General features: G+C 42.7%; 1 protein-coding gene across 1 annotated transcript in view; it reads left to right on the top strand.

Moving 5' to 3' along the window:
- The window catches only part of RFTN2 (raftlin family member 2), an 81208-nt gene that overhangs the window by 31727 nt on the left and 31629 nt on the right, over positions 1-17852 (top strand). Inside the window, 2 exon segments of the mRNA XM_052636142.1 lie at positions 8595-8716; positions 9864-9967. Coding sequence (XP_052492102.1) covers positions 8595-8716; positions 9864-9967 — 226 coding nt within the window.

Below are 17852 nucleotides of genomic sequence, written 5' to 3'. Positions count from 1 at the left end.
AGTTTTCCAAATATGCTGGCATATTGAGTGCAGCACTTTCACAGCATCATCTTTCAGGATTTGAAATAGCTCAACTGGAATTCCATCGCCTCCACTAGCTTTGTTTGTAGTGATGCTTTCTAAGGCCCACTCACCTTCACATTCCAGGATGTCTGGCTCTAGGTGAGTGATCACACCATCGTGATTATCTGGGTCATGAAGATCTTTTTTGTATAGTTCTTCTGTGTATTCTTGCCACCTCTTCTTAAAATCTTCTGCTTCTGTTGGGTCCATATCATTTCTGTCCTTCATTGAGCCCATCTTTGCATGAAATGTTACCTTGGTATCTCTAGTTTTCTTGAAGTGATCTCTAGTCTTCTCTATTCTATTGTTTTCCTCTATTTCTTTGCACTGATCACTGAGGAAGGCTTTCTTATCTCTTCTTGCTATTCTTTGGAATTCTACATTCAAATGGGTATATATCTTTCCTTTTCTCCTTTGCTTTTCGCTTCTCTTCTTTTCACAGCTATTTGTAAGGCCTCTCCAAACAGCCATTTTTCTTTTTTGCATTTCTTTTCCATGGGGATGGTCTTGATCCCTGTCTCCTGTACAATGTCACGAACCTCCATCCATAGTTCAACAGACACTCTCTCTATCAGATCTAGTCCCTTAAATCTATTTTTCACGTCTACTGTATAATCATAAGGGATTTGATTTAGGTCATACCTGAATGATCTAGTGGTTTTCCCCACTATCTTCAATTTAAGTCTGAATTTGGCAATTGCACTGCTGCTGCTGCTGCTGCTGCTAAGTCACTTCATTCGTGTCTGACTCTGTGCGACCCCATAGATGGCAGCCCACCAGGCTCCCCCGGCCCTGGGATTCTCCAGGCAAGAACACTGGAGTGGGTTGCCATTTCCTTCTCCGATGCATGAAAGTGAAAAGTGAAAGTGAAGTCGCTCAGTTGTGTCTGACTCTTAGCGACCCCATGGACTGCAGCCTACCAGGCTCCTCCTTCCATGGGATTTTCCAGGCAAGAGTACTGGAGTGGGGTGCCATTGACTTCTCTGAGTATGCATCTGACTAGCATCTATCTCACCATCCAAGATGGATCTCATCTCGTTCTCATCATCCCTCCATCAAGAAAGGTAGGACACACTTGGGAACTTTCTTCATATCTTTTGGAAAATAAGAACCATATCTTCACTTCTTCCAGACTCCTGAGTTGCACATGCAACTTTAATGTAAAATCTTAACAACCCTGTATGGTACTATTGTAATGGTTGCCTTTGGGTTGTAACTATCAGAAATAGACAAACCTCGGTGTGATCAACTAATAGAATTTTCCAAGTAAGATGTACTACAGCAGCCCAATCAGGAAGCATATGACGGCATTTAACAATTACTATCCAAATTTATTACACTAACCCAGTTTTGGATCAGAGAAGCCAATGGCAACCCACTCCAGTACTCTTACCTGGAAAATCCCATGGACGGAGGAGCCTGGTAGGCTGCAGTCCATGGGGTCGCTAAGAGTCAGACACGACTGAGCGTCTTCACTTTTACTTTTCACTTTCATGCATTGGAGAAGGAAATGGCAACCCACTCCAGTGTTCTTGCCTGGAGAATCCCAGGGCCGGGGGAGCCTGGTGGGCTGCCATCTGTGGGGTCACACAGAGTCAGACACGACTGACACACAGCAGCAGCAGCCTAGTTTTGAATACTACCTACCATGTCCTCCTCTCTAAACCCGACTCCTCCTAAAATTTGTATAGAAAAATAAACTTTGGTTCAGGAAATGATTTATATTTATTTATGCCATTCCCTTATCTTTTGTCTCTATCTAATCTTCTTTTAGTTACAATGAATATTTAATCATCTGTCAATCACAAAAACAGGCAAAACTTTCCAAAAATTATTTCTAAGAAAAGTGTTTTTTGTTGTTTTTTTAAAAGAGATTAGTGCCAAAAGAAAAGAAAAAAAGATGGGAGACTGGAAAAATGCCTTAAGAAGGATGAAGTTTATGCAGATCAGGATAGTTAGGGACCATGATTCACTGAGGTTAGAGAGAGGAATGAAAAAGCAAACCAGATGAGATCTCAATAAACCTCATTATTATTAGATCAGCCTAGTGATGCCTTAACTAATAGAACTGAAGATTTTGGCTATTTAAAATTGTCAAGTCATGTTCCAATAGGTCCCTTTAACTAGCAACCAAGGGTAAGGATCTAGCTCATTGGAGCACCCCAAAATACAGCCCTTTGCATAGTGTTTGGCACTTAGCAAGTACTCAATAAATATTTAATAGTACTTTTGGTTATTGCAAACTTCTTCCAAGTTGATCTTTTATGGAAACAGCTAGATCTGATATAAAGTCTGTGGACTTTAGGATTTAAACAGTTTAAATTCTGTGTCTTCTACTTAGAGCTGTGTGACCTGGGGAAGTTAGTTGAGCTCACTGAGCCTCAGTTTCCTAAAAGGGGTGTAAAAACATTTCTACTAACTGTTGTGAGAATGTGGTAGGATATACTTTGTACAAAGTGACTCCCACAGTGCCTCACCCACTGTCAGAGTCCATTTTCTGGGATTGGTTTTCTCTCCTGACACAAGATGTTCTTACAATACTTTTAGTATGAATCAGCTATTTGGAGGTCAGTTTATGCTTCACATATTTCTCTCTGTGTGTCTATGTCTTGCTCTTCCCTCCAAAGAGTCTAAGTTAGAGCCATTCAAAAAAGGCACTGGGGTGTGTGGAATTCCCTGGCAGTCCAGTGGTTAAGACTCCACGCTTTCATTATCAAGGCCTGGGTTCCATTCCTGGTCATGGAACTAGGATATCCTGCAAGCTGCGTGATGTGGCCAAAAACAACATTAAAGAGCCATTCCAAATTTTGGATTATGACTAATTGCTGAAGGAAAGACAAAGAAATCCTCCTTTCACAATGTCTTTCAGGCATCCCTGCCTTGAGCCTTGCCTGGTGGAAATAAAATTAGCCACAGCAGTTGCCAGGCAGAGGCTCTGTAAGGCTTTTGTTCTTAAAGCCTCAGAAGATATTTAGAGAGCCCCAGGGAGAGTCTCTCCCTGTCAGCAGCTCCGGAATGTCTCATTAGGCGTGTTGCATTGCAGGCCATGCCAAGCCCTAATGAGCCATGGTCTGTAAGGTCTGGTGACTGGGTGTGTCACTCAGGACTTTCCTGGGAGTACACAGGGAAGCTGTGGAGGGGAAATTGTGACCTGTGCTGTGTCACCATAAGAAGCAAGTCAGAGGAAGCAGGGCTGAATGGGCCACTTTGTCCTAGAACATCTGATGCCTGACATCCAAAGCACGTAGGGGACAATGCATATTTTGTTTTGTCTTGCTTCCATCCTCTTCCAAAATACTGTCAGAAGCCAGCCCACACATGAGGAGAAGTACAAAACCAGATATTGCTCAGAAATTTAAATATATTACTCCACAAATCTCATTCTATAAAATTCTCCAGAAACAGAGAGAAGTAGAAAAAAAAAAAAATTTAAGTCTGGAAAGTCATGGTGGAAATATTGTAAGGTCTGTGAAATTCCTCATCAGTGCCGTTTCCCACTCACTTTTGAAGCTTTTTCTGTTTTGAAAAGTCCCACACACAGGGGCAACCCAGCGACTCTCCTGCTGTTCTTGTGGCCCGAGGGTCTCACTGCATGACCTTCTCCGGTTCCTGGCCTTCTCCAGCATCTGGCCTTCTCCAAACTGGCCTGCAGCTGGGTTCTCTGCACACTTACAACTCCCAAATGAATCCAGAGGAGCCTACAAGAGGCTTATCCAATTATGCCAACAGAGACAAAGTACTTTATTCTACCAGAACATGTAGAGATCCAGCAGGCAGCTGACATGGATGAGATGGCTAACTCTGCCAACTGGTACAGAACACACCCACACACACACAAACACAACCCTTGAGGTTCACTAGTCTACCAATGCCCACCACCCTCAGAGCATAGCCTCTTCCTACCCATGGTATACACACATCTGAAGGCTATACTTTCATTTTTTGTGGATTCTTTTCAGACTGCACTTGATAGTCATTTCAGTCTCTTCACTCCTATAAAAATGCTTGTGTGGAGTTGGAGGTGTATCAGAATGAGGAGTAGGGTAGAGTAATGACACTGAAACATGTATGTATTCATTTCATATATACATATATGTATGTATGTGCTACTGTGCATAGTTGCTCAATCCTGTCCTACTCTTTGCAATCCCATGTACTGTAGCTCACCAGGCTCCTCTCTCCATGGGGATTCTCCAGGCAAGAATACTGGAGTGGATTGCCATGCTCTCTTCCAAGGGATCTTTCTGACCCAGGGATTGAACCCAAGTCTCCTTCATTTCAGGCAGACTCTTTACTGCTAAGCCACCAGGGAAACCCCATATGTATATGTATACACACCAGGCCCTAGACCTGGCACATGGGGTTTATACTGATGAGCAAAATGGACATCTTCCCTATTCTTAAAAGCTAACCACAGAACTTCCTTGGCAGTCCAGTGGTTCAGACTTGTGTTTCCACTGAGAGGGCACAGGTTCTGTCCCAGGTCAGGAAAAACTAAGATCTCACATATTGCTCACAGCAAGGCCAGAAAAAAAATGGAGAAGCAGTGGATCAGGTCAACTCTTTGTAACTTTTTAATGCTATGCACACATGCGCGCTCAATCACTTTAGTCGTGTCCAACTCTTTGGGATGCTATGGACTGTAGCCTGCCAGGTTCCTCTGTCCATGGGATTCTCCAGGCAAAAATACTAGAGTGGGTTGCCATTCCCTCCTCCAGGGGGTCTTCCCAACCCAGGGACTAACCCTGTGTCTCCTGCACTGTGGGCAGATTCTTTGCCCACTGAGCCACCTGAGAAGCCCTCTGCACACATAGAAAATGATAATATTGTACATCATGCAAAATGCCAGGCTGGATGAAGCACAAGCTGGAATCAAGATTGCTGGGAGAAATATCAATAACCTCAGATATGCAGATGACACCACCCTTATGGCAGAAAGCCAGGAGGAACGAAAAAGCCTCTTGATGAAGGTAAGAGAGGAGAATGAAAAAGTTGGCTTAAAACTCAACATTCAAAAAACTAAGATCATGACATCCAGTCCCATCACTTCATGGCAAATAGATGGGGAAACAGTAGAAACACTGAGAGACTTTATTTCCTTGGGCTCCAAAATCACTGTAGATGGTGACTGCAGCCATGAAATTTAAAGACCCTTGCTCCTTGGAAGAAAATCTATGGCAAACCTAAACAGTGTATTACAAAGCAGAGACTTTACTTTGCCAACAAAGGTCCGTATAGTCAAAGTTATGATTTTTCCAGTAGTCATGTATGGATGTGAGAGTTGGACCATAAAGAGGGTTGAGTGCTGAAGAATTGATGCTTTTGAAATGTGGTGTTGGAGAAGACCCTTGAGAGTTCCTTGGACTGAAAGGAAATCAAACCAGTCAATTCTAAAGGAATTCAATCCTGAATATTCATTGGAAGGACTGATTCTGAAGCTGAAGCTCCAATACTTGGGCCACCTGATACCAAGAACCAACTCGTTAGAAAAGATCCTGATGCTGGGAAAGGTTGAAGGCAGGAGGAGAAGGGGATGACAGAGGATGAGATGGTTGAATGGCAGCACTGACTCAATGACCATGAGTTTGAGCTCCAGAAGATGGTGAAGGACAGGGAAGCCTGGCATGCTGCAGTCCATGGGGTCACAAAGAGTCAGACACGATTGAGTGACTGAACAACAATATTATAGGACACGTGGATATAAGAAGAAAAGCTGCTCTGGGCAGGAGGGGGAGCCCTGTACCTTAGCTCATTTGAACCCCATTCTAAGCACACCAGTGGGCCAAGGCACACAAGGTGGGAAGGTCTGAGATACGTGCTGTTAAGATGAGTCAGTTCAGGACAGTTGTTAAGTAATTGTTTAGAATTGTCACCTTACCCCAATACCTGGAATATAACACACCAAGCACCCCAATGGTCACTCCTCATGAAGTCTTCCCTGCCACCCTCCCCAGCTGCCAGTTCTGTCAGGGAGAGTTTCTTAAGAGATAGAAATAGTCCCTCCTGGGAAGTATCATTCTTCTGTGGCTCTGAGGACCAGCATGGTCCCTAAGAAAGCTTAGCCAGGGGACTTGGGGAGCTCTAAAGTGAGAAGGAATGTCTTTTGTTTTTAACTGAAGTTATAAGATACAAGGAGATCCAACCAGTCCATCCTAAAGGAGAGCAGTCCTGGGTGTTCATTGGAAGGACTGATGTTGAAGCTGAAACTCCAATACTTTGGCTACCTGGTGTGAAGAGCCAACTCATTTGAAAATACCCTGATGCTGGGAAAAATTGAGGGCAGGAGGAGAAGGGAATGACAGAGAATGAGATGGCTGGATGGCATCACGGACTCGATGGACATGGGTTTGGGTGAACTCCGGGAGTTGGTGATGGACAGGGAGGCCTGGCGTGATGCGGTTCATGGGGTCACAAAGAGTCGGACACGATTGAGCGACTGGACTGAACTGAACTGAACTGAATAAGATACATAGAACGAGAGGCATTTATCTTATGCATACAACTGAATAGAACACAAATGTTCAAGATACAGAACATTTTCTTATATGTCAACTATATCTCAATATTGAGAAGTAAAAGGCAAAAAAAAAAAAAGGATACAGAACATTTCTGAAATCCCAGAAGGCTTCCTCATGGCCCTTTCCCATTAATACCCTCCCATGCAGAGAGAAGCATTGTTCTGACTTCTAGCACCATAGATTAATTTTGCTTAGTTTTGAACTTCTTCTTCATGAACTAAACAGTATGTTTTCTTTATCTCCTCATTTCCTCAACATAGTATCTCTGACAGTTATCAATGTTGTTGTATTCCAGTGAGTCTTTCTTTTTTATTCTTGGTGGTATTGCAGTGTGTGAGTCTACCACATTTTCATCCTTTTAGCAAAGAGAAGTTTAGAAGTACTAAGGAATCTCAATACTGAGAGCAAGAAAACAGATACCACAAAACCCATAGTTCTCCAACTATATAATCCTAAAGTAAATAAGAGGAGATTACAATTAACTACATAATTATCACAGTATATAATTATTCTTAAAGTTCATGTTAACTGCTACTGCTAAGTCATGTCAGTTGTGTCCAACTCCGTGCGACCCCATAGACAGCAACCCACCTGGCACCTCCATCCCTGGGATTCTCCAGGCAAGAACACTGGTGTGGGTTGCCATTTCCTTCTCCAATGCGTGAAAGTGGAAAGTGAAAGGGAAATCTCTCAGTCATGTCCGACTCTTAGCGACCCCAAGGACTGCAGCCTACCAGGCTCCTCCGTCCATGGGATTTTCCAGGCAAGAGTACTGGAGTGGGGTGCCATTGCCTTCTCCACTTAAAGTTCATACCCCCACTCTAAAAAAGGATTTGAAGCAAATATACAATTTTAAAGATGATCTTGTGATGCTCTAAACTGACAATCAAAAACAGGTTTAATTCTGTGGGTCACTTTGATATGACAGTAGACAAGTACATTTAAAGGAAGTGGAACATATATTGTAGTTAGAATAGCAATTTCAACAAGTAAATTAAACTTTACTGGATTTTGGGAACCATGCCAAACAAAGTAAATTCTCCATGTTATTCTGCCCAAACTGTAACTGATATAAAAATAGTAATAGTGATTTTCTGTTAAAGTTTTATAGCTCATTAATAAAAATAAAAACTGAAAATTACACTTGAATTACTTTGGTGTTTGTCTGTTTGTTTGTTTTTTGGCCTTTAAGCTTAATAGATGTTTTGAAAATTTTGTAGGTTATTATTTGGATAATCATCCATCAGGGAAACTTTGATGTGACATTGTGCTGTATAAAAACAAAATGTTTAACCAGCACATGATCATGGGAAAATTGTCTCCTACTGCAAAGTAGGAGACAAAAGAATTTCCATAAAATCAGTTTAGTTTTGGCCAGCTGGTTATTGTCAACTGTTCAAAAAAATGTCAGAGAGGCCCTCCCTCAAAACTTCCTTCCCAGCAGGAATTCTTTTGACAATGACTTCTGTTTAGGATCTTCCTGTTACCATTCTTTTTTTTTTAAGCATCATTGAAGCAAAGAATTGTTCTGTATTTATATTTTTTTAAATAATCTTACCTCACCTTGGTTTTGATCTCACACTTGTCATTTCAAGGATTAATATTTTTGATGTTGTTTTTCTTAGTGGTATGATTGGCATGCATACAATATGTAGAACAGAAACCAACATTTGATTTCCAGGGGAAGGTGATTTCCAGATGTTTTTAGGCTTAGGAAATCCATTTGCTTCTCACTGTATGATATTATTTTATCTTGTGTTTGTTATTATAGTCTTTGTGTTTACAATTTGATTTTAATTCAGTTAGGTATAAAACTGTCTTAACTTTTGCAAAAAAAAGAAAGAAATTACCTCAAAGAGAAAGGAAATGTCATAGATTCACCTAAATCAAGTATTTATTAATTGATATTTTTTTCTTTCAGCTTCCTGTAAGGGTTGTTTATTAACATTTTAGATAACCTGAAAAGACACTGAATATGTGCAACTCTCCTTAATTGTATCTTTTTCCTCACAGGGGATCACTTGTCAAAATCTTTGGAAGGATTCTTCATCTATGAAGAGGAAGGCTCTGGAGTACCAGGATTCAGCAGGAAGGGAAATGATGCCATCGTAGTAGAACAATGGACAGTTATTGAGGTAAACTGCATTTTTTATGTAATTTAGCTTTACTTTTATATTGAGTTTTACATTTAGATCTTCATTGCCTAACACAGACAATATTCTTCAAACACATGTTTATTCCATGTTCAGAATTTCATCACAAATACTTGAACAAACTTCTTGCAAATTTGGGAAAAGGTGATTTGTTTTACCCAATGTTCAGATTTGTTTAAAGATAGCAAAATAATTATACATAAATAGCAGTAGATTCCCAAACGTTCGACATTCTTATTCTAAACAACATCCCCCGCACTGAAATTCTCTGTACACAATGCCAAGACAACTAGATGAAAGTGAAGAGAAATTCAATCAGTTTTGTCTTTGAGCAACCAATGTGACTGACTTTTTCACCTTTTGAATTGACTTTCAAAGGCAAAAATACCCAAAGGTATTCTCTCTCTCACCAGACCAAATGTATACACACAGCATTGTGCTTCCTAATAAGAGGTGACTTTGCTGTCAGCATTGTGCGCTCTGAATTCAGGTATCACCAAATGGACTGCCGTTGAGGTGTACAGATTGAATTCAGGTATATTTGCTGGTGTGTGAGGCCCTCACTGACAGCCTCTCTCAAGGACACTTTCACCTTTCTGGCCTTGCCGAGCTTAGAGAGACATAGACCATTTTCAAGGAAACTGGAAACCCTATTGAGGGGGGCACAAGGATGTGGGATAAGAGGAAAAACTCCAAGTAAGAATCAATTCCAAGTGAGTGAAAAGCAGTGAACATTCTTTGCTCACTCTCTACTCCAGTCCTCACTTTCCAGGCCCTAGGCCAGTGTTTCTGAAAGTGTGGGCTCTACTTGGATCCAAATCACCCAGGGAGCTTTTTAAAATGCAAATTCCTAGCCCCCACCCTATACATTAAAGTATGATGCCCAAACAAGACCTAGGGAAGGAAGGCACAAACCTTAGAGAACCTCACTCCACTCAGATTCCCAGGGTTTCTAGCTTGGTTGAATGGTTGGGAAGCAGCAGGAAGCAGAAAAGAATACTGGAGCCGGTGAAACTGCACTTAATGGAGCATGAATGCTCCTTATCCCAACACTCCTCACCCTTATCCATCACTTGTGTAGTTGGTTGTCTTTGTCATTAGACTATGAGCTCTGTGCTTATTCACACAGGGCTGTGAAATCAAGACAGATTATGGTCCTCTGCTGCACACTCTGGCTGAGTTTGGATGGCTCCTGACAAGCGTGTTGCCGACTCCTATACTGAGACATGACAGGTAACGCTGAAGTACCTGACACACCCTTACTTCATGCTAAAACTGAGCTCATCTGTAAGATAATGCAACCTAACAGTGCTTATTTAAGGCCTACGAAAAGCATTTCACTGAACTTCTAATCTGATTTCATGGGCCTTGGAGATCAGCAAATCTAACCCTCTCTTGTTATATATTTCCCTCAGTATCCATGAGGGATTTGTTCAGGACCCCCATGGATATGAAAATCTGGGATGCTCAAGTCCCTTGTATAAAGTGGCATGAAGTGTTAGTCACTTATTTGTGTCCAGCTCTTTGCCACCCCACAGACTGTAGCCCACCAGATTCCTCTGTCCATGGATTCTACAGGCAAGAATACTGGAGTGGATTGCCATTCCATCCTCCAGGAGATCTTCCCGACCCAGGGATCAAACCCGGGTCTCCTGCATTGCAGGCATATTCTTTACCATCTGAGCCACCAGGGAGTTTTCAAATGTGGGCAGGGAATGGGGCAGGCAAAGAGAGGATGATGGCATGTCCTGGTGTTTTCAAATGGACTGTCTCTTCCAGGGCCCAAAACTATTTGCTTGGTTCTTTGTAACCCTTTCCTGACCAAAGATAAAGTATGTTAGCCACAGTTTATTGTGATCCACACAGTCAAAGGCTTTGGCATAGTCAATAAAGCAGAAATAGATGTTTTTCTGGAACTCTCTTGCTTTTTCCATGATCCAGTGGATGTTGGCAATTTGATCTCTGGTTCCTCTGCCTTTTCTAAAACCAGCTTGAACATCTGGAAGTTCACACTTCACGTATTGCTGAAGTCTGGCTTGGAGAATTTTGAACATTGCTTTACTAGCGTGTGAGATGAGTGCAATTGTGCAGTAGTTTGAGCATTCTTTGCAATTGCCTTTCTTCGGGATTGGAATGAAAACTGACCTTTTCCAGGCCTGTGGCCACTGCTGAGTTTTCCAAGTTTGCTGGCATATTGAGTGCAGCACTTCCACAGCATCATCTTTCAGGATTTGAAATAGCTCCACTGGTATTCCATCACCTCACTAGCTTTGTTCGTAGTGATGCTTTCTAAGGCCCACTTGACTTCACATTCCAGGATGTCTGGCTCTAGGTGAGTGATCACACCATCATGATTATCTGGGTCATGAAGATCTTTTTTGTATAGTTCTTCCGTGTATTCTTGCCACCTCTTCTTAATATCTTCTGCTTCTCTTAGATCCATACAATTTCTGTCCTTTATCGAGCCCATCTTTGCATGATTTGTTTCCTTGGTATCTCTAATTTTCTTGAAGAGCTCTCTAGTCTTTCCCATTCTGTTGTTTTCCTCTATTTCTTTGCATTGATCGCTGAGGAAGGCGTTCTTATCTCTCCTTGCTATTCTTTGGAACTCTGCATTCACATACTTATATCTTCCCTTTTCTCCTTTGCTTTTCACTTCTCTTCTTTTCACAGCTATTTGTAAGGCCTCTTCAGACAGCCAGTTTGTGTTTTTGCATTTCTTTTCCATGGGGATGGTCTTGATCCCTGTCTCCTGTACAATGTCACAAACCTCCATCCATAGTTCATCAGGCACTCCATCTATCAGATCTAGTCCTTTAAATCTATTTCTCACTTCCATTGTATAATCATAAGGGATTTGATTTAGGTCATACCTGAATGGTCTAGTGACTTCCCCTACTTTCTTCAATTTAAGTCTGAATTTGGCAATAAGGAGTTCATAATCTGAGCCACAGTCAGCTCCTGGTCTTGTTTTTGTTGAATGTATAGAGCTTCTCCATCTTTCTCGAGAAACCTATATGCAGGTCAAGAAGCAACAGTTAGAACTGGACATGGAACAACAGACTGGTTCCAAATAGGAAAAGGAGTACGTCAAGGCTGTATATTGTCACCCTGCTTATTTAACTTCAGAGTACATCATGAGAAACGCTGGTCTGGAAGAAGCACAAGCTGGACTCAAGATTGCCAGGAGAAATATCAATAACCTCAGATATGCAGATGACACCACCGTTATGGCAGAAAGTGAAGAGGAACTCAAAAGCCTCTTGATGAAAGTGAAAGTGGAGAGTGAAAAAGTTGGCTTAAAGCTCAACATTCAGAAAACGAAGATCATGGCATCCGGTCCCATCACTTCATGGGAAATAGGTGGGGAAACAGGGGAAACAGTGTCAGATTTTATTTTGGGGGGCTCTAAAGTCACTGCAGATGGTGATTGCAGCCATGAAATTAAAAGACGCTTACTCCTTGGAAGGAAAGTTATGACCAACCTAGATAGCATATTGAAAAGCAGAGACATTACTTTGCCAACAAAGGTCCATCTAGTCAAGGCTATGGTTTTCCCTGTGGTCATATATGGACGTGAGAGTTGGACTATGAAGAAGGCTGAGTGCCAAAGAACTGATGCTTTTGAATTGTGGTGTTGAAGAAGACTCTTGAGAGTCCCTTGGACTGCAACCAGTCCATTCTGAAGGAGATCAACCCTGGGATTTCTTTGGAAGGAATGATGCTAAAGCTGAAACTCCAGCACTTTGGCCACCTCATGCGAAGAGTTGACTCATTGGAAAAGACTCTGATGCTGGGAGGGATTGGGGGCAAGAGGAGAAGGAGACGATAGAGGATGAGATGGCTGGATGGCATCGCTGACTCGATGGACATGAGTCTGAGTGAACTCCGGGAGTTGGTGATGGACAGGGAGGCCTGGCGTGCTGCAATTCATGGGGTCTCAAAGAGTCAGACACGACTGAGTGACTGAACTGAACTGAACTGAACTGAACTGATGTTAGCCACATCTGACTCCTTGCGACCCCATGGACCGTAACCCACCAGGCACCTCCATGGGATTCTCTAGGCAAGAATACTGGAGTAGGTTGCCATGCCACCCTCCAGGGGATCTTCTCAACCCAGGGATCAAACCCAGGTCTCCTGCATTGCAGACAGATTCTTTACCACCTGAGGCACAAGGGACACCCTATAAAGTGGCATAGTATTTGCATATAATCTACATGCAGCCCGTATACTTTCAGTCATCTCTAGATTACTTATAATAGCTATACAATTTAAATGCTATGTACACAGTTGCTGGCAAGTTCAAGTTTTGTTTTTTGGAACTTTCTGGAATTTTTTTCTCAAATATTTTCCATTGGCAGTTGGTAGAATCTAAACTGCAGATGCAGAGAGCCAACTGTGCATACAAGCTATTATTAAAGGCACTGCCTACTTAAGGGCATGTGAGTTCACATTGGCAGCACCAGAGAAGGGGCAAAGTAGATCAACTCCCAATTCACTGCGGCTTCCAGCACTCAGAGGTGCCCCTCCCTTCAAAGGCCATACTACTATACCTTCTTTTTTCCAACTTGAGATGCTGACTCTTCCCTAGAGTGAAGATTGAGTCCATATGAATCTGCAAACAGAAAATACAGCCCCCTTTGCAGGACCCTTTGTGCTGCTCTTGTGCACTGCCTATGTGAAACTGCCCTCAGTCCAGCACACAGTTGGCGTTAGAGCTGCAGTGGGGCCCAGAGGGTGGGGTGGAGAGGCAATAGTGCTTCTGCCTCCATTCCACACCTCCAGTGTGGGAGGAAGGGTAGCTTTCTCCTGCAGCATGAACTTGTTATCTGTTTCCACTAAAATAAACACTTACATTAGAACCACTTCACAAATACCAACTTTTCCTTTTGTCCCATTTCTGGGTAAGGAAAAGTTCGAGTTGTTATTTTTTGTTTGTTTGGAAAAAGAGACAAATTAAGCCCTCTGTATGAAGTGCTTTGCTATCCCTTGGACTCAGAAATATTCCCTCTGCTCTATTTGGCATCCAGAAAATGACTGACTGCCAAGGCTATCCTGTCTGGGCTGGTACAGCCTGCAGAGGACAGCACAGTGTTGCCTGGGCCTTCCCTTTGAGCAGAGGCAACTGGACCATAGCTTAACACCGATAGCGTAGCTAAGGGAAGCAACTTCCCCTTCCTCGGTTGCATCCACCCTTTAGTTTAGCAACTTTACCCGTGCCCAATAATGCTACCTCCCCACAAACTTTAAAAACATTGAATTGACATGGTTCTATAATAAAGCCACACCTTCTTCAGGTGGGGAAACGGATAAAAGTGGATACAGGGTAAAGACACTCAGGCTTTGAAAGAAAAGGTTCAGTTCAATTCAGTCACTCAGTCATGTCTGACTCTTTGCGACTCCATGAATCGCAGCACGCCAGGCCTCCCTGACCATCACCAATTCCCAGAGTTCACTCAGACTCGCATCCATTGAGTCAGTGATGCCATCCAGCCATCTCATCCTCGGTCGTCCCCTTCTCCTCCTGCCCCCAATCCCTCCCAGCATCAGAGTCTTTTCCAATGGGTCAACTCTTCGCATGAGGTGGCCAAAGTACTGGAGTTTCAGCTTTAGCATCATTCCTTCCAAAGAAATCCCAGGGCTGATCTCCTTCAGAATGGACTGGTTGGATCTCCTTGCAGTCCAAGGGACTCTCAAGAGTCTTCTCCAACACCACAATTCAAAAGCATCAATTCTTCAACTCTCAGCTTTCTTCACAGTCCAACTCTCACGTCCATATATGACCACTGGGAAAACCATAGCCTTGACTAGATGGACCTTTGTTGGCAAAGTAATGTCTCTGCTTTCAATATGGTGTCTAGGTTGGTCATAACTTTTCTTCCAAGTAGTAAGCGTCTTTTAATTTCATGGCTGCAATCACCATCTGCAGTGATTTTGAAGCCCCAAAAAAGTAAGCAAAACAATCTTTTCTTCTCAGAGATTTATTGGTAACTGTTCTCAAATTATGAGTGAAGCTCTCTGAATCATTACTCAGCTTCTAAAAGTCTGTGACATAGGGGCTTCCCTGGTGGCTCAATGGTAAAGAATCCTCTTGCCAATGCAGGAGACACAGGTTGGATCCCCGGTCTGAGAAAATTCCTCATGCGGAGGAGCAGCTAAGCTGGAGTGCCACAGCCAATGAGCCTGTGCTCTAGAGAGCTCAACTACTGAGCCCACATGCTGCAACTGCTGAAGGTTGTGCACCCTAGAGCTATGCTCTGAAACAAGAGAAGCCACTGAAATGAGAAGCCTGCACACTGCAACTGGCAAGTAGCCCCCGCTCGCCATGACTAGAGAAAAGCCAGTGCAGCAACGAACACCCAGCACAGCGAAAAATAAATTAATTATTATTTTTTTAAATCTGTGACACACCTGTCAGATCACAGGACAGCAGTAATTCTCAAGATTTGGCCTTCAGACCAAGCGATGTGAATACTGTGGAATGCCCAGGAACATACACATGCTGGAGGCTTATCCCAGCAGGATGGTCAGAGGCTGCAAGGGTAGGGTCCATGCACCTCCATTTTCACAAGCTTCAGAATCTCATCGACATTTGAGGAACTTTGCATAGGTGGTGAAAAAAGAAAGAAATTCCACTTCCCTGCCACCCCTCACCTTCCATCTGCCAAGTCAGTGTTCTACCTGACTCACCCTCCAATCTCCCTCAGAATAACTTCTGTATTTAGCCTCCTTATTTCTCCTAGGTGTATAATTTAGGGCATTATTGACCCTTCCTAAAAGTGCTCTAAGTTCTGAACCTTTCATGTTCCTTTTTTCCCCAGTGGAAAATATATTTATCATTCCTCCTTCCTATTCACTCAAGACTTCCATTCCTATGAGTCTAAATATTTCCTAAAGTGAGATGAATGACCAGAAGGGCTCTAGATTAGATAGCAAGACTAAAATGTTGGATGCTGAGCCATGGAACATGGGCTGCCACTCACTGAGCAACTCCTATTTGGTTTGGGAATGAGAACAGGACTGAGACCACAGGTGGGAAAGGAAGACCTCTCAAGTATACTGTGATGGGAGAGGGTGGTGGAGCCAGAGCCATGCTTTGCCTGACCACCTTGTCCTGTGTGTCACAGGCCAGATCAAGTAATTAGGAGGCTCTCTGCAGTGGGGAGGGGCTGTCTGCTGTCCTTGGGGCAGAGGTAGCACCGCTGCCTCACCACAGTTCCAGTTTCCTCTGGACCCCTGCGTGTCTATGTGCTTAGTGTGCTTAGTCGCTCAGTCGTGTCTGACTCTTTGTGACCCTATGTACTGTAGCCCATCAGGCTCCTCTTTTCATGGGATTCTCCAGGCAAGATTGCTAGAGTGGGTTGCTATGCCCTCCTCCAGGGGATCTTCCCAACCCAGGGATGGAATCCAGGTCTCCCACATTGCAGGCAGATTCTTTACCGTCTGAGCCACCAGGGAAACTCAGTGTACTGCTAGTATCCACCAAGATGCTGTGGAGACAGAATGGACCTTACAGGCCCTCCTTATGAAGGCTCATCTTTATGTGCAATTAAACTAGCAACAGGGCATGAATTCCCTTGTAGTCCAGTGGTTAAGTTTCTGTGTTTTCACTGCAGTGGCCCGGGTTCAAAACCTGATTGAGGACCTGTGCCTCACACTGAGCTGGCACAACCAAACAAAAACAAAGTAAGGGGGCTACTAGGACCCTCCAGGGCCCTGCAAGCCAGCAGGCTTGTCACCCAGCCTCACCCACCAGTGTCTGACACAAACCTCCACACAAGGTTGGACCTTTTTATTCCTGTCCAAATATGCTGTCCCTGTGACAGTCACACGCTGGTCTTAGCTGCTTCACTACACACAGAATAGTAGTCACCTTCAGCCAGGTCATCTTTTTTTTTTTTTTTCAGGTCATCTTTAAACATCAATAAACATATTACATACAGTTCATCTTGGTCCAGGTAGAGGATAGAGCCTAAAAGTTTTTAGTTTCTGAAACTAGAAGAATGGTTCGGGCTTTGAGATACACAGATCTCATCTGAATTACACCATCACCACTTACCAGCTATACGATTGGAGAATTTCTTTGAGTCTCAATTTCCTCATCTGGAAAATGATATAATAATATCAGTTTCACTGGATTATCATGATGTTTGAGTGTAATAAAGCAGGGCCTGTGCATGGTGTCTGTCCTAAATCAAGATATTTCAGAAAATGGAAACACTGTAGTTCACTGTATACAAAGTCAGCACTGAGTATTCAGTTCAATTCAGTTCAGTCGCTCAGTCATGTAAAACCAATTAAAAAGACAAAAATAAATAATGACACTATAAAAGTTCATGCCTATACATGATGCTTGCACTCAGAAAAACAAATGTTATCATCTTTCTTTTTGGGCCCACATGTCTTAAAACATAACTTAGAACCAGTGAAAATTTTCTTCCTAAATATTTTCAACTCATATACAACAATTGTGTCTTAAGCAATTTTCAGTTCTTTTCTACTCTTCTATCATGTAAGCCATAATTTGAATGGTCTCTACATGAAGTATTTTCTTTCATTACTCAGATATATCCTGTTAGATACAGAAAACAAGCTTATGGTTACCAAAAGGAGGAGAGAAAGCAGGAGGAAGAAATTAGGGGTTGGGACTAACAGATACAAACTGCTACATTTACAATAGATAAGCAACAAGGATATATATTTTTTATTTATTTTTAATTTAAGGATAATTGCTTTACAGTATTGTGTTGGTTTCTACCAAACATCAACATGAATCAGCCATAGGTTTACCCAACAAAGATATGTTGTATAGCCCAGAGAATTATACCTGTTACCCAAAAACTGCATTTGCCTCTTGGTGGGTGTCTAGCCAAAAGTTACAATGAAGCCAAAGATCAGGAAAAGGAAGGATTTATTACTTACAGCAAGTAAGCAGACCATGGAGGATCTTTTCCAAAGTGGTGACTCCCCAAACAGCAAAACTGGCCTGGGGCAGCGGGAGTGGTAGTGAGATGGGGAGTAGTTTGGTAATGTGCATTCATGAAGGGGCTTGAGCGGAGGAGAATTCTGCATAGAATCAGAGTAAATGTTGACCAGAGTCCAAGCTTTCAGTCAG

Source organism: Budorcas taxicolor, chromosome 2 (assembly GCF_023091745.1).
Source record: "Budorcas taxicolor isolate Tak-1 chromosome 2, Takin1.1, whole genome shotgun sequence".
Lineage (NCBI taxonomy): Eukaryota > Metazoa > Chordata > Mammalia > Artiodactyla > Bovidae > Budorcas > Budorcas taxicolor.
Note: the sequence above shows the minus strand (reverse complement) of the source record. Positions and strands in the feature narration are given on the sequence as shown.